This window comes from Pezoporus flaviventris, unplaced genomic scaffold (genome assembly GCF_033815535.1).
Source record: "Pezoporus flaviventris isolate CSIRO_AGI_PZ_B2104156 unplaced genomic scaffold, CSIRO_AGI_Pfla_v1 ptg000022l, whole genome shotgun sequence".
Taxonomy (NCBI): Eukaryota; Metazoa; Chordata; class Aves; order Psittaciformes; family Psittacidae; genus Pezoporus; species Pezoporus flaviventris.
The window spans coordinates 4181271-4203944 of record NW_026892570.1 but is presented as its reverse complement, the minus strand read 5'-3'; the positions used below and the strand labels follow the sequence as shown (position 1 = coordinate 4203944).

Here is a 22674-nt window from a genome sequence, read left to right as displayed (position 1 = left end):
CCTTGAAATTTAATCAAAATTATGTGGAAAGCCAATCTGAAAAGCAAAGGTTTGATACGTTCATAAAACAAAGTCTTGCTCAAGGAAATACGCTAAGCTCTCTGTTTACACAATTCCCCATAACACTGAGTGGTATGCAGGTAGATTGCACTGTCCAGCCAGGACGTCACATTGATGTGAACAGCTGGAACTCAGTTTTTGCCTGTCAGGATAGGATGGCACCTCCAGGCTGGCCAATAAATTGTTCCAGCCTTGATGGGTAATGCTCACAGTAACTTGGCTGAAACAATGGCCCAGATATATCTGAAGTGTCTAAGTCATTCTAACCTGCTGATCTGAACTCAAAGTTTTAGCATATCAGCTGCTTTTAGGAAAACAGACACTACTCCAGAGTTTTACAAATCTAATTCTGCTACTTCCTGCTATCATGGTAAAAGCCTTTCTTACTGTAATCATTCCATGCTTCTTAGACATGCCGATGATACCAACATGTAGGTGTTTGTTAAGCTACCAGTTCAACACCTTTTGCCTATGGTGTTACATATATACACTGACATTTGCAAAAGACCTAGTTAGTTGGATGTAAACATAGTTAATTCATGTGGTCATCAACGCTAACTTGATTCCTGTCAAGGAAGAGGCTTTGCAAGTATTACTGGCTCTTCACACCCAGGTTGTTGTGCAAGTATTTAGTCACAGGTTCCATTATGGTTCCTTCTGCACTATCTAGGCCTTGGGCGACACAGGCTCCTAAGTAGTCCTGTTTGATTTACTGGTGTATTTTACAGGCAGCACGTCTGTGGACTATGTTGATCAGCATCTTTGTCTCACTGAGACAAAGGCACAGGATTCAGACCGGCTCTGTACCCCCGTGACTGGGATACATGCCTTATGTAACTGCACCTTACAGGGATGATACTGTCATACGTGTCCTGCTGAAAACTCTCCTGGTCTCCAGCCACAGCCTCGTCCAAATTTAACTCCACAGCTGCAAACTGTCCTAAGAGTTTACTATTTTACAAAACTTCCGTGAACAATACCATTGAGAGAGAGTGAAAATTAAGCCATAGAAGGTAAAACCTCGCTAGTGTCTGATTTTTCAGCAGGAGTAAGGCAGACAACTGCAACAGAATGCATGAATAGAGAAAGAATGGGAGTAACTGGGTATGGGGGCACTCAGAGTAACACAAAGCAAGAACAAGGCTCTCAATGTCCTGTGTTAATGGCACACAGATTAGGAGGTCATCAAGACCCCAGCTCACCTGTTTCCAACACACATCCAGATCTGGAGACAAAGAGCAGTGATCAAAGCCTGACCACTCACAAAGGGAGAAGAAGGGAAACACTAATCACTGTTAGCTACAAAAGGCTATTAAAAGGTCTACCCAAAAAGGCATATCCAAAACCTGTAAATGGCTGCCAAGAGAGGAAGAATCCAGGAGACAATCCAGGACTTGAAACACATCCTTCATAGAATCATAGAATAGTTAGGGTTGGAAAGGACCTTAAGATCATGTCATGGTTATTGATCCAGTGCCTAACATCTGGCCAGAAATACTATGGTGTCAGTCTACAGAACAAGGTTCTTGGAAACTGTGCACATTCTCGTGGTCAAGTGTGACAGTGAGTGAGTGAAACCTACTCCATTTCAGTCTTTATTTTAGGATTCACTTTCCCACCTATAACACCTCGTAAGTATTTGCTGCATTGTTACTATGTACAATAGTACAGTTAAATACCATTCCACACAGTTTGTGTGCAAACTACTTACTGCAGTTTGACAGTTTGTTGCTGCAAGGAGACAATGGTTATACCCACTAATGGTTATACCACTGGTTATACCCAGCTAGTGTTTTGATTTGGACCAACAGCGTATTTTTAAAACAAATACTCCAGTCATTTGCACTTACATTTCCAAGTCGGTTCAGCTCTCAGAGAGATTTTGGTGCAGGCAACTAGGATTATTTCTAAAAAACAAGAGGAATCTCTGTTCCAGCTGTGCACCATTTCACCCTCAAATAAACCTAAGCATGTGAAAAAAATAAGCACTCCTATGAACAGCTTCAGTGCTTAGGAAGGGATATTTAGCTCAGGGAACCAGACTAAATGATGCCTCTCCAACTGTACATACTCTAGATCTGGGGGTCTCCATACTTAGTACTTCAACCTATCCATCCACTGTAACAGCACTATATCGTTAAACACAGTCAGTGCTAGTAACACTGTGAGTTTAAGGCTAATTTCTGCCTGATTTTTACTTTGCCTGATTTTTTCTTTCAAGCAGAGACACAAAGATTTATTCAGAAGCATTTGGAAAATTACTGACTTGTATCTCTTAGCATGCCGACCTCTAAATTAGAAATCAGCTCAGCACTGAGTCATTGAAAACTTGCTTATTACATTTAGCTTTGGAGTCTGATTTCCATGCAAAGCAGGGATATAATGTACATAATAAGTAATATCTGGACTGACTTTAAGAAACCATTTATGTGAAGTCACTCAGCTCAACTAAAATTCTTAGGTTTACAGGCCTCCATGACAAGACATCCATGACTAAAGTCAGCATCCATGGAGTTCATTTAAGTAAAAGGCCCAAGGCACTACTAACTACATATGTTTCTGTCTTATTACAGGCAAAAAATCTAAAGAGAAGACTGGCCAATCCCCTCAACACACACATGCTCCAAAAATAACAGTGAAAGATCATGAGCTCTTTTGACAGTTGCTGGACAAAGTGCTTCCTATAATAGTATCTACCAAAAACGTGCACTTGCGTACTTTGCTGAAAATTTAACGCTGCCTAAGCTGTTCTTAGCAGTTCTGCCATCCCTCTGACCTTGTAAACAACCAGAATTTTTCATCTTAAAATAGAAAGCTTTCCTGTGGAAGGTGTGGTAAACCACCTTAACGCTCACCACCAAACATTCCTGACCAAACAAAAGAAGCAGAAGGATATTTAATTTTAAAGAAAGAAACATTATAAGGTACTACAGTGGTGTGTAAAGTAGCTGGAAGTGATATACAGTGGAAGGAAGCCAGAAAGAAAGAGGAAATTATGTTACTTGGCAGAATAGGTCCAAAGCTGCCAGCATCTGATTGTGGCAGTGTTGAAAAATGAGTCCTGCATTCTTAGCCAAACAGCAGCAGCAGTTTATTGAAGGTCATAATCACAGCTCAGCAGTGGATTCAGCAGCAAATTTAACTAATCAGCATTGAAATGTCACAACAGTAACACTAGCCAAGCAGACTGGATTAACCATTCTAGAAGCACAGAACATGTGACAGATGAAAATGATACCTTTTGACACATGCTGCAGTCTCCTAAAGATTATGGTCCAAGCTCAGAATCAAAAAGGCCCACTACATCAGCTTGCAGTCCACTGCTGGAGAAGTCAGGGAAAACCATCAGACTTCACATGACAAGGCAATGTCAGAGCTTTGTTTAGAAAACTAACACCACATCATAGAATCATAGAATTATAGAATCACAGAATGGTTAGGGTTGGAAAGGACCCTAAGATCATCAAGTTCCAACCCTAAACCATGTCAGCCAAGGCTCTGTCCAACCTGGCCTTGAACACCGCCAGGGATGGAGCATTCACAACTTCCTGGGGCAACCCATTCCAGTGCCTCAACACCCTAACAGTAAAGAACTTCTTCCATATATCCAGTCTAAACTTCCCCTGTTTAAGTTTTAACCCATTACCCCTTGTCCTGTCACTACAGTCCCTAATGAATAGTCCCTCCCCAGCATCCCTATAGGCCCCCTTCAGATACTGGAAGGCTGCTACAAGGTCTCCACACAGCCTTCTCTTCTGCAGGCTGAACAGCCCCAACTTTCTCAGCCTGTCTTCATACAGGAGGTGCTCCAGTCCCCTGATCATCCTCATGGCCCTCCTCTGGACTTGTTCCAACAGTTCCATGTCCTTTTTATGTTGAGGACACCAGAACTGCACACAATACTCCAGAGAGTAGAGTAAAGGTCTCACGAGAGCAGAGTAAAGGGGCAGGATCACCTCCTTCTACCTGCTGGTCACGCTCCTTTTGATGCAGGCCAGGATACGGTTGGCTTTCTGGGCTGCGAGCGCATGCTGAAGCTGGTGCATGTTCATTTTGTCATCGACCAACACCCCCAAATCCTTCTCCACAGGGCTGCTCTGAATCTCTTCTCTGTCCAACCTGTAGCTGTGCCTGGGATTGCCCCTACCCAGGTGTAGGACCTTGCACTTGCCATGGTTAAACTTCATGAGGTTGGCATCAGCCCACTCACAAGCATGTCAAGGTCCCTCTGGATGGCATTCCTTCCCTCCCGTGTACCAACCAAACCACACAGCTTGCTGTCATCGGCAAACTTGCTGAGGGCGCACTCAATCCCACTGCCCATGTCAGCGACAAAGATGTTGAACAAGACCGGTCCCAACACCGATCCCTGAGGGACACCACTCGTTACTGGTCTCCAGCTGGACACTGAGGCACTGACTATGTCGTGAGACACTAAAGAAAGTTTTGGTTACTCCCCCTTATAAAAAGTAGCTGAAATTTGTCCTAGGGTCTTGTGAAGCCCGATGCTAGCAGATGTGGGGACTGAGCAGAGAGAGAAATGGATTAACAAAATGTCAAAGTGAAAAGGATCACTCTAAGGTCAAATAAGCTGTTGATTACAACGAATTTAATAAAACTGTCCTTCAGGAATGAAGTCTCCCAACTAACAGAATGTTGTGACAGTAAAGAAACAGGAAGAATAGCAAATACAGGAAGTATAGGATTCAAGCCATTAAGCAGAGGAGGGCTTAGCTAAATGGTCCATGAGATCAAAGCTAGTACTGAATTACGACATACATGAGGAAAAGAAAATTAACTATACAATAGCAAAGAGTTAGAGGGGGTGAATGCTATGAAAGTGAAAAAACAGATTTGCAGCAGCTGAAAGAAGTTGGGAAAAAATACCAAGTGCCAATGCTATCAAAAAAGACACCTTGAGATAAGTTTTCAAAGAGGACAAGGATGATTACGACCAAAAGCTAAACTGAGGTCTAGGAAGATAAAGTTACCTTGTTCAGAAGCAATAAAAGTATCATAAATTTGAAGAAGGTCTCAAAGTTAAAACCAAACAAACATAAATAAAACCCAACTGTGATGAGAAAGGCATTCCTACCTCCTGTTTCATATAAAGTCAGAGCTTTTACCACCAGGGTTTGTTTATGTAAGAATTTACAGGAGGAATCGTATTTGAGGAACAGAAACTAGCCTGAAAGCACTGTAAAACCATGAGCTCGAAATCCTCACTCCAAAGGAGTGTGGTGGTGAAGGCCTCGTCTAACTCATATGCAACTACTTAGAATCATAGAATCACAGAATAGTTAGGATTGGAAAGGACTTTAAGATCGTGTAGTTCCAACCCTCTGTCACGGGCAGGGACACCTTACACTAAACCATGTCACCCAAGGCTCTGTCCAACCTGGACCTGAACACCTTCAGGGATGGAGCATTCACAGAGACGAGTTCAACTCACAGGGGAGTTTTATTTCTGTTTGTAAACATTTTGTGGTTCTTCCACTTGCTTCACAATCAAATTAGACTTGAATTTCCTCATATCAAAGCTTCTATTCTGAATTTTACTTTAGAGAGGAAAAGGCACAATATGATAAATAGGCTTTTTAACACCAGTTCATAGGAAACCAATTCAAACAAGCCTTTCTAGCAGAGAACAAACATCAAAAGAGTGCAAAAATACACATAAGGACTTTTGAAAACCTTGTTTCACAGTTATAGGCAGGTTTCTGGGTTTCTTTAAATTCTTCACATTGTACATCACTGTGCAATGCAAAATCTACTATTTATATGACTCAGAAATTGAAACAAAACATTGTAATACTAGTGACCGCAATATTAAACAGTAGACAGACTATTTTACTACTGATCTGCAACAAAAAAATCTTTTTTCCATTATTCTACTTCTGTTGGTAGAAGAAAAATATTCAGGGGCAGAGATAAAGTAGGACACAGAGAGGAGAATTAATCCAGAAAATCAGTTTGAAAATCTCAAAACCAGTGTTTTAATTATGACAAATAATGGCCACTTTTACATCTCTGCATTATATCTCTCTATATACAGGCCACTTCTGGGGGAAAAGAATACCATTACGTTGTAAATGCCATGCAACTCTTACAACAAAAAAATTAATTAGTATTACCTACACACATATATATGCACATATATGAAGGGCAAGTGTGGATATGTATGATTAGGCATACATATATATACAATCTATGTAATGTGTAACAAGTATAATATGCATAAACACATTCCAGTCTCTCATGGATCTGTGTACAATACACACAACAGTTTTCCTGAGCCAAAAAATTTATGCCAGTGTTAAGCTGGGAACAAACCTTTACAACCAGTTATAAACCACTGAAATACGAGTTTAAGATTAGAAATGCTTACGCACCTTTATGATGTTTGTAGGCTCTGCAATAATTCCAGTCCTAGAGTTTAGTAATACGCAGTTACTGTTCTACAGTAGCATAAAAAAAGTCCCATTAATTCTCCATTTACCACAAGAAGAAATGACATTTCTTGTAGCTAATGCCAAGAGAGAGAGCAAGAAAGGAGAGGGAATCACTTGCTGCGCCAATTTATGGGCTCAGTTTAAATTAATGGGACATTTTATGAGGTTTATTCTAGTCAATTTAATGTTTATTTTGCTCATTTGAAGTAAGTTTAAGGATGTTTGTTTAATAAATAGAGATACGTATTTTTTGTGTGCTTTTCTAATCTTGGTACAGGTCCTACGTCTTCAGTAAACTCAGATGCAAGTTTCAATGGCCAAGAGCCCATTTAACAATTTATGTCACATACAGCAAAATAAGCAAGTGTTTTTTAAACACCTAAACCAATATTCCTTACGCATTATAAACAGCAAACTATTTCAAGCTCCGTATTTGAGGCACAAATAAAATCCCATGTTTTAAAACACCACTTTTTATTTTAATTTTGGCCATTTAATTGTGACTGAGATGCTATTTTCTTGTAATACTATTCAAGAAGTGAAACATTGTATGACAGGTAAATATTGTACCTTGTCTTCTAAATGCACTAGGAAACCTTTATGGAGAACTATCAGAAATGAACACACATACACACTCCCCCACTGTACAATATGCATCTGGCTTGCTTATTAACATGTTCCTGTAGTAAAGGCTCTCTTTAGGTGGTTACTATATGGAAGGACACGTTTCTGAACTACAAATGAGACTGGGGGTTAGCATCAGGGGTTGGAGCACGAGTTGGTTTTGTTTTGAGACACAGATGTAGTTTGCACATGCAAAGCTGAATGATCAGAAGCATGTCCTCTAAGGTAGCCTGAAGGCACAACAACGGGTTTCACGTTGTCCGTTTTTGAACATCGAAGTGTAAAAGAAGAAGGACATAGTTTTTAGATGACTGGGTGCTCACCCAGTAAGGAAAACCAAACCAAACCAAAAAACCCAAACCAAAAACCAAACCAAACCAATCAACCAACCAACCAACCCAACCAAAAAAACCTACCATATTTAAAATACATAGATATCCCACACATTAACGAAAAAGGGCTTCAATCACTTAAAAATGTGTAGTTGCCAGGACATCAACTGCTTTTTATTTTTATGGTGTCATAGTGCAAAACTATGTAGATGTTAGGTGGTGGGAGGAGGTAAACCGTCAATAATAACAACAAAAAAAATATTTACAGCATCTGACTTCTACATCCTACTCTGTCACAGTGAAAGTGCTTACCCTTTTATTCTCTTTATTCAGCGTGCTGCAGCAGTCAAATATAATTGATGTCAGTGAAGATACTGATATAAAACCAGATAGTATCTGGCTCAAGAAGCTACCTTATACAAAACTTGAAATGTTTCTTGAAAAGCAGTCATTTTATTTTCCAATGCCATCCAATGCACATGACATAACATTTGCCAAGTTAAAATTAAAGAACTCTCTACTTTTTAAGTACTTATTTTGAAGAAACTGAAGAGAAAAGGTATTGAAGTTAAGAAATCTTTCTGCTTCGTTAATCTTTTAAATGTCATTCTGAAGGGGAAAAGGGACATGCTCTTAGGAAAATTCAGTGTTATTTCTGATATTTGTTTAAAGTAATAACATTTCCTTGTAGCAATTTTATAAAATATCAAAAACCAATTTTTGCTTTCCGTCAAGAAATGAACTTGTTTTATTCTCTTTGCAGGTTTACATTCAAAAGAACATCTGTTAAGAATTAACAGATCAACAATGCAGATCAGCACATTAGTAAGGAAATGTATTGCACCTTAAATACTCCAAATCCTGTTTCAATATCAAAATGACAACCTGATCAAGGACCACAACTGCAGTGGTGGCAAACTACACTCCAGGCTCCAGCTAAGAGTCAGAAAATATTCTATGTCTATATACTACTAAGTTCATATGCATGTATCCAGCCACATACTCTGAATATGATCACAGCTAAGAGTCCAACGAGGATGAATTTTGAATAGCTTTATTATCTTGAAACAGTAAAGCAGTGTTTTAGCAAAATTAGAAATTACTAAATTTTTATTCCATCAGTAGATTAATGTTAGTTTTGTCAAATTTCTAATTAAATTCTGTAGCACTAAAAACTGACTCCAAATCCGCAGGACAGTGACAAATTTGAGGAAGGAAAGACTAAACTAAAATATAATAAGCTAAACGTTTAGATGTCCGGAAGATAGATCCAAGATCTCTTTGAATTCAAAACTGACTGTACGTTATAGTCTGTATAATCTACAGACTATGTTATCCAGGACTGAGCGCCTTTCTGGTATTAAAACCAAACCAAACATTTTAAATTTTTCTCTCTTTCAAAAAATTTCCCCAACTAGGACATAACCTGTGTAACCTGCTGTAGGTGGCCCTGCCTTGTCAGGGGGCTTGGACTAGATGATCTCCTTTCAACTCTAGCAATTCTGTGATTCTTTGATCACATTTTCCCCTCTCTATTCCTCAAGGCAAATTCTGGAGTTCCTCTGCTAAACATAGGTATACTGAGTTATTATTTACAGCAGCACTGAAACAGAGTGTGTCAGGTTAGCAAACATGCCAAATATCTACCAGAACAGCTACTATTCAAAAGGAATTCCATGTAAATCAAAGTAAATATTTATAATGCCCTGTGGTAGTCTTTGTACCACAGACAACACAGAGTTCATAGTTAATTTCCATAAACATATGTATTTGTGCGTGATTTATGAAACACATCATTTTCCAAACGAAAAATGCCAACTGGAAAAACTGCCTCTAGAAAAACACTGCTTAATTGCACCCTTTCTTAAAGAACTCAGCATAGGTGGTCATCTAAAACAGAACAGAAAACCAGCACATAAGGTTAAAAAATTATTTATGTTCAGTCCTGTTTTAGCACTTCTATTTGCATTGATTAACGAATTTCACGGTATTTACAGCAAAATATCCTGCTTGATTTTTCATTTTAGAAGCACAAGAAGGAGAAATACTATTTCCTCCTAGCTGTGTTCCATACAGACTAAAGCTCCAGATTCTACTAAAAAAACAACCCACAAACGTATACCGAAGCATCTCTACTTGCAAGTATTTCCAGGAAGTCTAAGATCAGCAGCTTTTTCTTTAAATTCAAATCACATTAAGTTAAATTCACATACATTTAACCAAGTCATGACCCTGCCAACAAATGCAATAAGCAAAAATGCAAGTATGGCTTTTGAATGAAAAGGATTTTACATGTAAAACCACTAGCAGGATTGGGAATTAAAATTTCATGCAATATGCAGTCTTTCATATAAAAAAAATAAACGTTCAAAAGAAGAAAACACCACACACACAAACAAGCAAGTATGCAAGATTCAAGTTAAGATTTTCCACTACGTAATGCATCAAGCACTACACTTTTTGCTTTAATTTTTGTGCATGGTTATTTCTGTCTGGATGACAAACTAGTGATATGTACAAAATAGATTAAGGAGAGCTGAGTTGTATGTATTTTGCCAAATTAGAAGAACTGAAAATGTGCAAAAAATTTTATATGGAAATACACACTTACAAAAGGCTCTACAGTTGAGGCATACAATCAGTCACAGGTCTGCAAGACTGAGCAGTACTAAAGACTCACATTTAGGTCTGACATTTGGATGTTTTCCAATATTCCTGGCTGATTTTACTACACACTTATCAGTTGTCACCAGAACACTGCAGACACACAGATCAGATAAACGGTGGCCACAGATGCATGGATCAAAAGAAACTGCTTTAAAATAAAGAGGCAAAGAAGCTACTTTCCCCCACCACAATTTTTTTTTCCTTCTTCTTCTCCTTTCTCAACTTAAAAAGTTAACAACCTTAGTTACATGGTCTGGAAACACTCAGGAGTTCTGCTGATACACCATGTTTTGAAGAAAGGGATATTCTTTCCTCTTAAAATACCAAAGACTATTTACATGACAGAAGAGTGACTAAGACCTTTAAAACTAGGAATTGAAAGAAGAGTTGCTAAATCCATATATATAGCCAGCTATATGAGGTGACCTGATTTACAAATATGCCAAGCATCTTCTATGCTTCTGTCATCAAATACCATTTGGGTTTCAAGGGTGTCTAGCCCTTGTTTCATACTTGAAAATAAGGCCACTAATTTTAGAGCCCAATAGGATTCAAATAACCTAACACTTGGATCCTGTTTTGAAAATGTCAGTTTCTTGCTGAAAAGTTCTTTGGTCCCACTTCCTTGCTAGCTTCGCTGAGCAAAATTGCTATACACACAGCCAAAGTAGATAAGACCAGAAGTTCATCTATCCCATTATTCTGTTTTCAGCAGTAATAAGTGTTTAAGGAAACAGTACAAACAAAAGAGACACTTTTCTCATTATACCTGTCCAGCTCTCAGTAACATGTGACATGACTATTCAAGTTATTGACACATTCTGCTTGGCTAAGAATTTTAAATTGTGCTAGCACTTACTATAGAACTAGTACAGTTAAAGCACATAAATTTAAACCAAAAAAAAAAGCAGTAATCTTATGTTATTTAAATTGTGTGTGACAGAAACAAAAGGCTTTGAAGACCACTGTTTCAAAAAAAGTACTTCAACTCAATGCAAACAAACGCTTACAACCCCCGGGGGAGTAAAATAAATATCAGCACATTTGCAGTGAAGAAGTAGAAAGAGGTAAGCTGTTTCTAAAATCATAGAAATACAAGAGATCGGTGTGACTGTGAAAGGCCCTCAATAGTTATCACAGAAAAAAAGTATTTCCATGGGGAAACAAAAAAAAAAAAGAAAAAGAAAAGAAAACAAGGACTTAGGCAATTGAACACTGCAAGGGAAGTCAAGGTCTCAAGCACATGCTCAGGTGGCATAAAAAGAGTTCCCCGTATTTGAAAGAATGTTCTTCCTCAGGGAATGAAAAAGAACAAGGAATTCAGACTCTCTTTAGGTTTTCCAAAAGGAAAGGAAATTAAGTAGAAGTGGGAAGATATTTTGAAACACTGCTGTTTTCAAATGTGATCAATAAAACTAGACTAGAGAATGAACCGCTCTGAAGAGTGCAAAGAACCAGGGAACACACAGACCCTGTTTTTTTATTTGAAGTCTTCCAGCCAGCTTTGTTCATATGGGTAACTAGTGGCTCAAAATGAGAGCACTTGCAACCCTGAAATAACTGCTACTTAAATGCCAGCAGAGTTGACAACTCCTCAGGAAGTAGCATGTCATCATCAAGAGCAGAATATGGTGCTTTTAACCTCCTGCTTTTAACTTCTTAGCTCTCCAAGTACATGAACTACGCGTACCTTTCAGTGTAGCACGAGGTCAGGGATCTCTTCGCTAAACTACCCAGAGTCTTTGCTGTCTGACACACTTCCCTACTCTTTTTTCTCCAATGCACTCCCTTCTGCTAGTGACAGAACTTAAAGTTAGACAATTAAGTGCTGTTAGGGGTTCATGAAACTCTCAAAATTCTACCGAAAACCCTGAATTTCTGGCTTTTAAGCTATTTAAATTTGGTTCACAATGCTTTATTCATTTAATTTAGGTACAGTTTAACATAATATTGCCAACAAAGACATCTAGGCCACATTCTTCTTTTACTAGCATAAATTTGGGAGAAACTACACTGAATCACTTGAACTAAAACATTATAAAGACAAGAGTGAGTGCAAAATTAAATCCTCCACCTTCAAAGATCTGCAGGGGGAAGCAAAAGGGGATGATTGCAATTATTATATACAGTCAAGATCCTGTTCCTATACAGAAGTCCATAACAAATTAAAAAACACATGAAGACATGTACAGAAAATACAAGTTAAATTAATATGCTTTCAACTAGAATTTTTCTTATAAAGGATCTGTCAAGAGAAATGCAACTGACCCACACTAGTGGTTACTGGAATAAACAGCTTAAAAGTCCCAATTAGGTCAATCTATGCAAGAACTCTAGTCATTTCATAGCAGTTTAAAATGTTGGGGAAACATCCCCCTTAAGCAAAAGGAAGTATTTTGGGATACAAAGAAACACAGTAAGTACTGGCAAATGAGGAACAGACAAAGAAAAGTGCCAAATGCTGTAAAGCCCTGATACTTCAGATAATGACTAAAATTTATGACTGCTTCCTTCCCTGGCACACAGGAGTACAATTAGAATTCTTAAAACAGCAGCTCCTTTGTGCTGGCATGCTGTGTTATGTTTATACTGCTACACATAGACTAGAAGATAAAAAAATAAATACTACAGCACCCCTTTCAACCCAAGATAATAGCTAACTTTTTTAATGGGGGTTTGGACATGGGTTTGCACATCACTTATTCTTAACTGAAGTAATTTAGGTAATCATCATTGCATGCACAGGAATTAACCATTTAAGTAGCTTGCTATATACATAGAAGTCTTATTTGACGAATCACACGGAACAAGAACAAACGAGCTATTCTGAGTCACTTAATTTCCTTTGCTGTCCAAATACAGCTTGACATTTAAACAGATTAAATTATTCCTTTATTACAATTTTGAAAAATTTGAATGTGCTTGGCTTGATGAACTGTTGAATGAAAAGCATTAGGAAGTATGCATGTTCTTTCTTTCAACCTTTACCTATATTCAATTATATGGATCACCTGGAACTGACAGTGGTTAGAAGAAGCACAGGGAATTAAAAGGATAGGTTTTTCTCATCTCCTTCACAAAGAAAGCACAATTACAATATTCTGAACATGCAATCTGGACTTGGACAACCACAGATAGTTTTGCAACAGAATACCCTGCAGGCATCTTTTCCCTATAAATTCTGGGACATGTACATCCAGGGGAAGCTCTGACAACTTCCCAAAGAGCAGTAGCTATCAACAACTGAAACCTGAAGATTTCTCCTATTGAGCTGTCATTTGGCCTAGACATCTCTCTCCGCTTTCTTTTTTTTTTTTCTAGTGTCTTGCCCTCTGTGGTTGCACTGATCACTCCTCTTATTACCCAGCTAAGTAAAATGGCCAATTTCTTCCTTAATTACAGTGATCCATAAGGACCTATGTCAACCTTTTAGTGCCATGCCTGCGAGTCAGAGGAAATTGCCAAGCAGTGTTACCAATTTCATATGGCTTTAAGAACATGGTACAGAGTATCACACCTTCAAATCAAACCTCTAGACAAAGTATCAGAGACTACAATCTGCGGTGGGTGCCCAAAGCAACCAGGACTTACGTAAGTTTGTTGATGCTTTTGTTCAGGAGTTCATTGAGCAAAGAGCTGTCATTGAAAACTCAACAACCACTACAAGATGTCTAGAGTTACAAGGCTTGTATGACAGAGGGGGGTCACTGAATGCTTAAGTTTTAAATTTTATAATATTCACAAAAAAAAAAAAAAAAAAAAAAGAAGTAATTTTATAGTAAAGCTGTATGATATTATTACACTCCAGCATAATTGTATACTTTTATTCCTAAGGAGGATTACAAGAGGAAAGCTGTAGAAAAAAATCTATATAAATAAGAAACAAAACACATAGCATAAAATATTTTCTAATTTGATTAATTATATAGTTTGTTAAAAGAAATAAACCTTCTGGTTGATCACAGCAATTGGACTCACAATTTATGCAATCCGAAGTTGCTTCAGATACCAAATCTACTCAACAACTTCCCTAAAGAGCTTCAAAACACAAACCCAACAGTCTGGGAATACATCTCCCCTTCCAGTCCCCATCTTTCTCACAGAGCTTTGCATTTAATTCTTATCTGGAATGCTGTGTCCATCTGCCTAGATGAATCCACTCTACTGTTGGCACTGGGCAAAGCGTGAGTACGAAGTTTCATTCTCTGCTATTAATAAATGCTATCTTATTACCAACTTAAAAAATATTTACAAAAAAAAAAACAGCAAATGGCAAATTGCAATTGCTACACATTGTCTTACAAATAATAGAGCTAAAATTCTATTGTTGGTGCACAAATGCAAATTATACTGTAAAACCAAAAATATTTCATTAAGCTTTTTATTCTCAATAATTCCATGAAAACTTGATCCTATAATCCTTACAGTTTCCCTTACTCAGCTTTCAAAGCCCACTGCTTGACTAAAAACTTGTAAATCACAAAGGCCTATGAATAAACTCTAAATCTGGATTTTAACATGCTTTTTCTCTGTCAAGACATATGTGACATAAATGCCAAAAGAAAACATGACAGAGTAATAGCAGCATCAAGTATTTAAATCAATAGAACCAATAAAAAATGCTCAGTTTGGCAAATGAGGAAATTGAGACCCACATGTCTAGTAAGATTATATTTTCCTTCCCCAAGTCTTGTTAAAACTAAAATCAAAGATCGTAGCACAAAGGATGCAAACAAACCTAACCGCATGAAGACAGAATTAGAGTCTTAAGTTTCAGTTAAGAAAAACAGCACAGCAACTTTATATTGACAGCAATTTGACACTGTTAACTAGCTGATAAAAAGGAGTCTAATAAAATACAGGAGATCATATACTAAGAAGTTTCTTTACCTAGCCATTCCCAGGCTGGAAAAGTTGGAAGGAACTATCAAAACATCAAGCCTGGAAAAGGGGTGGGTACCCAGTGTGGTGTAAGCAGCTGAGAGGCACTGAGGAATTAGCTGAAGCAAATATTCTTCACAGCATTCCATAAGGCAATGGGGAGTAAAGACTCTGTAAGGAATGACTGCCTCCAACCTGGCAGCAGGATCCTGGAAACGGCAGGGATATTCCACATGGCCACAAATTTCTTCATGCCATCTGCCAATAGCAAAATTAAAAAAAAAAAATAAAATAAAATAAATAAATAAAAAAATTTAATGTGATACCAGAAATGGGCAAAACTGTGTAAACTGAGAAAGATATTCTCTAAACATCAGAATGACAGTTAGTTCACATTAACCCAACTCACTTGTATTCTCACACTGTTCACACATGTGCAGCACTGTGAAAACACTCATTACTACATGTCTGAGTAGAACTGATATAGTTACTCGTATCTAAAAAGACCAATCAAACCTTGGTTTTATAATAGAAATGCATTAAAAGAATAAGTGCTCAAAATGTACTTAAAGAAAACTAATTATACAAAAATATTCAGAGAATTCATATCCAAACTTGACTACAAACATAAAATTTTATATATTATTAAAATAGTAAGTGTAATTAGAATGAAATTCACAGGGGGCTTTTTTCTGTTGTTATTAAAATTCTTCAGGAACTTTTACTGGGTTTTTGTTTCTTTGTTTGCAAGTAAAAACTAAGAGTAGATATCAGTTCAGGTCACTATAGACATTTGAAAATGTTTACATGCTTGTTTTTTTTTTCCTTAGGATCAAGCTTAATTTACATTACTTTTACAGTACATTCAGAGCTGTAGCTGGAAGAAAGGAGGGGTAAATCAAATTCTTCCTAAATACTGAGTCATATACCTTCACAATAATTTATCTGCCCAAACAGACATATCTAAGCAGAAATCAGTTTCATGTTTTCACCTGTTAGCCTGACTTCTCTACAGTGCAGAGCCTCTCCTTGGTTTGAGATTTAACTTAAGGAAGCTGGCTCTATGTCTGAACGGGCAAAGCATTTATTGTTATTGCACCAGCACCACCCAAAGCATTTATATTTGGAAGATCATGCTCCAGGTGAGTGCTGACATACAAAACAAAATAATAACACACAGAAAAGGACTACATTTTGCTTAGGTGCCAACACTTTTCACACCTTATGTAACTCCTCCTGTGAAAGAAGTGAACTCTATGTTATTTCATTGATTATATATGCAAAAAATGTACACCCATCATTATACATTTTTTTTCCAAGTGTGGTCTAGCCCAGTATATTTCTGCTCTAAAATAACGTCACTTTGTATTTCATTATCAGAGTTGACATTATGCAAGAACATGAAAGCTAGTACCCTATCTCTAGTAAAAGTTGCCAAGTTCTTAATGACCTCAAGGAGATAGGAAACTTATTTAACACTCTAGTTCTATTTACCATTTTCTTTGATACAGCCTCCTTATGTCAAACTCACTGGCATCTGGACATAAATTACACTGGACATTTCAACAACTTTCAGAAATCTTTCCTTTTCCCGCTCCTAAGGAGTTTATCTCCATTATCTTTTCAAAAGTTTTACAAAAAAATTTGAAACTTTCATTTATTTTTTCAGTGCTCTGCCAGATAATATTTTGCACCAAATCAATAAAAATTTCTATTACTGAACACGCTATACATTAGAGAGGAATATATAGTGAACATCTACAGCATATTTCTGTAGAGGCAATCATATTAAAAACATACTATAGTAGAGGAAACTCCCCTACCCCCCAAAAAAAAACTAATAGAAGCTTATCAGACCTATAAACTATTTTAGAGCTTGAATACTCATGTCTTACCGGTCTTAGGTAAAATATAAGAATTCTTATTCTCAAGATTTATTACAATTTTCAGTTTACAAAACTAGTCATGCTGCAAGCCATCAGAATACTTCCATTTAAAATTCTAATAAGAAATCCCTATTAGGTCCTCAAGTTCCAAATTCTCTCTAGCTTTATCACATGGTAAAGATGTCTACTGTCTTTACATTAACACAGCATAAGCCCAAACCGTCAATTTAAAAGCGAAGTATTGTCTTGGTTAAATTTCTAAGTGCATAACAGCAAAAAATACTTATGGCCTGACTAAGCTGATCCCTTTTCTACAACAAAATAACATTTTCTGTTGACATGGGAATAGTAGTGGATATTGTTTGCCTGGACTTCAGCAAAACATTCATCACAGTTTCCCACAGCCTTCTGGACAAACTGGTGAAATACAGACTGGATGGATGGTCTGTAAGACATGTGGGAACTTGACTCACAGGCTGCACTCAAGAGGACAATAATCAGTGGTTTACACTCAGGCTGGCAGCCTGTCACAAGTCCCCCACGGATCAATGCTGGTCCCATGCTGTTCAGCGTCTTCACAAATGTCCTGGATGATGGGATTGAAAACACCCTCTCCAGGTTGGCTGATGACACCAGGGTGGTGAGGTGAACATGTCAGAAGGGAGAGCATCTTACAGAGAAACCTGGACAGGCGGGAAGAAGGGGCTAGAAAGAATGGTGTGAAGCTCAACAGAGACATGTTCAAAGTCCTGCACCTGGGATAACACAACCAAAGAGCGCAGCACAGGCTAGGACCTGTGTGTCAGGGGAGCTGCCTTCCTGAAAGGGACCCAGGGTTTCTGATGGACAAGCAGCTGAACAGGATTCTACAGAGCACCACTGCAAAAACAAAGGCAAATCAGATCCTTGGCTGCATCCACAGGGGCATTACTAGCAGAGACATGATCACTGCACTCTGTTCAGTGCTCGTCAGGCTGCATCTGGAATACTGCGTCAAGTTCTGGTCCCTACATTTCGAGAAAGACACAGACAGCAGAGGGTCCAAAGGAGGGCCAACAAAATGAAAGAAAGGCTGAAGAACCTGCCTTGTGAGGAAAGGCAGGAGGAGCTAGGCTTTTTCTGAGGACAGGAGCAGGGGAGGGTAGGCTCAGTTGCAGTATTCCAGTACTTAAAAGGCATCTACAAAGGACACAGTCTCCCTTCACAAGGAGAAGACAAGGGGAAATGAGTGCTAGATAACCTCATCTAAGCTCCCCTTCCCATTACACACTGAACCAGATGATCTTTTAAAGTGCCTTCCAACTTGGGCTGTTGGAATTCTGTGATTCTATGACTCTATGAATTTCAAAAGTTGAGAGTAATATGTGAGTAAATCAAGTGCCATGTCTGAGACTTCTGCTAACTATGAATACACAGGCAAACAAATGTTACTTCTCCAAAGAATTTTTAGCTTTAAATGTCACTTGCAGACCTATATAGTATTGTTCTGTTCATCCATTACTCTGTAATAATTTAAACTTAATGAGCAGTTTTGACTAGATTAGAAGGAGGAATAGATGTATCCAAAAGACAGCCGAGTAACCACTGCATATATCAGACGACAGGGTATTTTTTCATTGAAAAGAAACATTGGCCCAACTTTGTTTTATGGCCCAACTGTCTTTCATGTACTCAGTCACATCACCCCAGGAAAGCCACACTGCACAGGCCAGCTCTAGCTCTGGGATGGGACTGGACAGGAATGAAAAACGTGAATGAGTAGGCAATATTGTGAGGGGTGCTGGGTATCCAAACAGCCTGAGTTTGGTAACATGACAGACCTTACAGCCAGGCACCGTAAGAAACAAAGGAGGATGTGTTATTGCTGCATCAGGGCATTAAGAGATACAGGATGTAGAATACAAATCCAGAGGACACCAGGATTTTTTAACCCTGTTGCTCACTAACCAGCTTGTTTCCACATACAAAGAACCACACCCTTGCCCATGAAATAATGCCTTTGGAATTATTTTCCTGTCAAGATTTTTCTGTTCAGATTAAACAAGTTCTGTTTTGATTCCTGTACTGACTCACTTTCACATTCCAGAGAGTAAATGAAAATGCTACCCATGTACCTCATTTTTCAACAGTATTCTGAACACTAACCTGAAATCAGCTTGTGAAGATGGCAGGGAAAACTTAGTGTTTGTCTGCATAGCAGCTGTGAAGCCCTGCTGTTTAACTTCCTGCCAGCACCCCACAGCAATAGTGAAGGTGGATGCTGGCATTGGCATAGTCACATAGTAGTACCAGCTCATGATACCTGTAAATAAAGAGAACATTTGTACAGACTCATCAGTAACAGCACACACTCAGAACTTACCATTTTTATGTACCTTAGATTTTGGGCCAAACCTCCCACCTTACTTCCTGGTATTTTTGTTGAGGAAAGAAAAATAATTTCATTGACACATAAAAGAGTCATGTGTAACCACCATGGATTCAGTACTTTTCATTTACACATGCAACTTTCTTCAATCTGCTGATGTTTTTATCTATAAAGAAATCATCCATAAGTGGGATGTGATTAATGCAGCTTAACAGGATCGTACTGTCACTGCCTAAGAACTGAATCAGCTATAAAACCTAATAGCAACTTCAGATCCACATATAGAGAAAAAATAAATTTTAAGTCTTTCAACCCTGGATTAACAACCTTATGGTTTTGTCCTGACTGTATTATCTCACGTATAAAACCTTTTCTTTGTGTTCTGGACCATACCAAGCTGATAAGCAAGTTCTAACAAGCAACACCAGTGCTTGTGAATTCAACCTGGAAATCTGAGATACATGATGTGCCAATGAGGCAGTAAGAAATCAAAGCTTAGAAACAGATGGGATATTGCCTAAATCAGTGATTTGGTCATGATAATCCAGGAGGTGCTAAAACATGTTTACAGAGTGTATTAGAAGGTAAAAAGACGGTAAGTCAAGTAGTACAGTACAGTACAGGATGACAGTACCTATGAACACATTTGGATAAGCTGGAGATGTTTCTGCTGGACAGCATACTTTTCATTAATCTAAATGTTGCTTTGGTTTATCCATTTGCCTATTGGAAAGAATATAGCTTCAGAATTACATTCAAGTACTTATTTATGGCCACAAATACAGTTACTACACCATTCTAATAGCTTAATCACTCTCGGAAAAAGCCTAGCATGAAGTTACAACCTGCTGAATCATGTGCAAATAACTGTAGCTGTGGCAACTGTGGACACATACAAACTGGTTATTTTAAGAGAACATGTACTTGTTCTTTTGCAATAGTATTATGACCACAGCTATGGAAGACTAACAAAAGGAAAAAAATGGAAAAAAAAAAACAAACCAACAATAGATTGGAGGCCACAAGGCACAGAGGAAAGGAAATAAACAACTGCAGCAAAGCATCTGTGGGTTTCCTACCTTAATGCCCACAAATCAAGCTGTACAAAGGAAGGACAAGAAAAACAAAGCTTCAACAATTTTTCCACCTACTATTTAGTGCAACAAAACAATAGTGTTTGTGAAGTCTTCTGAGATGAAGACAAAGCCTCTGCCTCTTACATGCACTAGCAACCACTTACACTCTTTCACTCCATTCTACTTTCGGCAACATTCACCACTACCTTCAGAAACCTTTTGTCTGTATTGTTCGTTAGATGAACATACATTACTCCTGTAATTTTCCTAACCTCCTGTCAGCATGTGAGCACAAGGAACTTATTTGCTCAAAACACATTAGGAACAAGGTGGATAATAACTATTTTTCAAATTCCACCTCCTCTTTTTTGGGTTGTGTTTTTTTTTTTTTTCAATGAACTTACCAAGGCTACAAATGAGCTAAGGCAAATAAATGACACCTGGAGAGAAAGAAGTCACCCAGGAGAACAACAATTTATTATTTTGAAATACCAGACTCCTGATGTGGAGAGTTTTATTGACACACTGTCATTAATACCAGCTTTCCCATTGACTTAGATTTGTACACAAGCAGGCCCACAGGTAGGCTACAGTACTGCACTTTACGTGCATACAAAGCATTACAGAATGTTTTATGCAGTTATGCTAATTGTAAAACCTTAAGAATTAAGTAACAGCTGAGGAGGAGTAAAAATCTGAGGAATCGTAATGGAAAAACTAATGTGTTTTCAATTGAGTTCTGAAAAAAAGCATGAATGTCAAAAGGCAGTCACAGAAAACTGCTCTAAACGGCAGAAGATGTAAAGGAGAAAGCTGTCACAACAGTGAGGAGATTGGCTACATGGAAAGTGTGTCTGTGGGCCTGTAGTGTGCAAACAGAGGGAACAGAGAGGATTATGGTGAGAAACAAGTTCAGCAAAACAGGCTAGAGCAAGCAAGACCATAGAGGTTTCTTATAAAACATAGGTAGAGTGAATAGAATGTCAAAATGAATGGGGAATCAGTTTAACAGTCCAGAGAAAAGAACGGCTTGTACTGTATTCACAAATTTACAGGTATTAGCAATGAATATATGCTATTTGACGCTGCAGCAAACCCTAGAAAAAGGTGAAGGTACCAAAGTCAGTTAGCTTTTCTTGGTATGTGTTTTCAGATTTCTCTAAATTTGGATTTCCTGAAGAAAAGAAAAGCAACTAACATACAGATCCTCGTCTTGTTTCCATGCCCCTTGTATTTTGCAGACATTATAGAAAGCATGTGAACTCTGGATACTCCCAGAACAAAATCCAAGATTTATACTGTCTTTACACACCTAACTGGGGCTCAATCTATCTTCTGCGTTCATACTCTTGAACTGTGAAGGGTGACTATATAGTTATACCGTTGTTTTGCCTTGAATAGCCGAAATCACATGCTCTGGCATGACAGCTGAGTTCTCTCTATAGTGTGTTCACTGATGGACGACTGAAATAGTCTTTATATTGGCAACAGTTCCCTCCAGCAAGCACCATGCATTACTGTTTCAAGAGTCTAAGCTTCATTTACCGTCTGTCTTTTCCCCTCGCTACTGGTAAGACTGTCTTCCAACCTGCCCTTTTCTCCGTGATTTCCCTTCCTTTAACTTTCTTCAGGCCAGGGGATTTGTTCTGTTTCCCTTTATCTCTAACCTCAGATCTATCCCAGGGTACAGACTGGGATTACAAACTCTACACTACTCCTCCCTTCCCCTGGCTGCCCTCTGGTTTCCAAAGGGCAGCCTTGGAGACAGCACCACCTCCAGGGTAAGAGAAAACAATGCAGCTGAAGGGGAAGATGGCTTGCTTTACCAAAACCAGTATTTTGTACCACAAAAACACTTCCAGACTAAGCAAGGAAATGTTGGGAAGAACAAGAGACTAAGCTGGGGCTTGCCCATAGAATAAACAGAGGAAAAGTGCACTGGTCCTTTTATTTGTAATGCTAATACCCTCTCACTACAACCAGGCAATTTAAAAGCAACTTGATTCCTACACATAAATTATTTTAGGCAATTATAATACTTCAAAATATTTTCTCTACAAGTAATTTTGAAATATTTTTAAGGGTTTTTTTTTCAGTTCTGCATATCAAATCTATCATGTCATAACTGAAAAACTGTGCAACAACAATCACCTACTCCATGAGCTGTGAGTGGAAAACTTTCCATGCAAAAATTAGAACTACTTTTAACAAGGGTAGGAAAAAATAATCTATTTATAATTGTGCAAAAGAACAATTTAAAGGCCATTTATTTCTTCTACTTGAAATAATGATGATGAATGATGTAATTAATCCCTAGAATTTTTAATT

At 38.1% G+C, this 22674-nt stretch overlaps 1 protein-coding gene across 7 annotated transcripts in view; it reads right to left on the bottom strand.

Annotated features, from left to right (window-relative positions):
• Nucleotides 1-22674, bottom strand: part of AOPEP (aminopeptidase O (putative)) — a 190685-nt gene that overhangs the window by 141974 nt on the left and 26037 nt on the right. For all 7 annotated transcript variants that reach the window (XM_061456324.1, XM_061456331.1, XM_061456330.1 and 4 more), the window contains 2 exons: nucleotides 19048-19204; nucleotides 15026-15274 (listed from right to left, as the gene is read on the bottom strand). In XM_061456324.1, the coding sequence (XP_061312308.1) occupies nucleotides 15026-15274; nucleotides 19048-19204 (406 nt within the window). The remainder of the gene's footprint in view (nucleotides 1-15025; nucleotides 15275-19047; nucleotides 19205-22674) is intronic.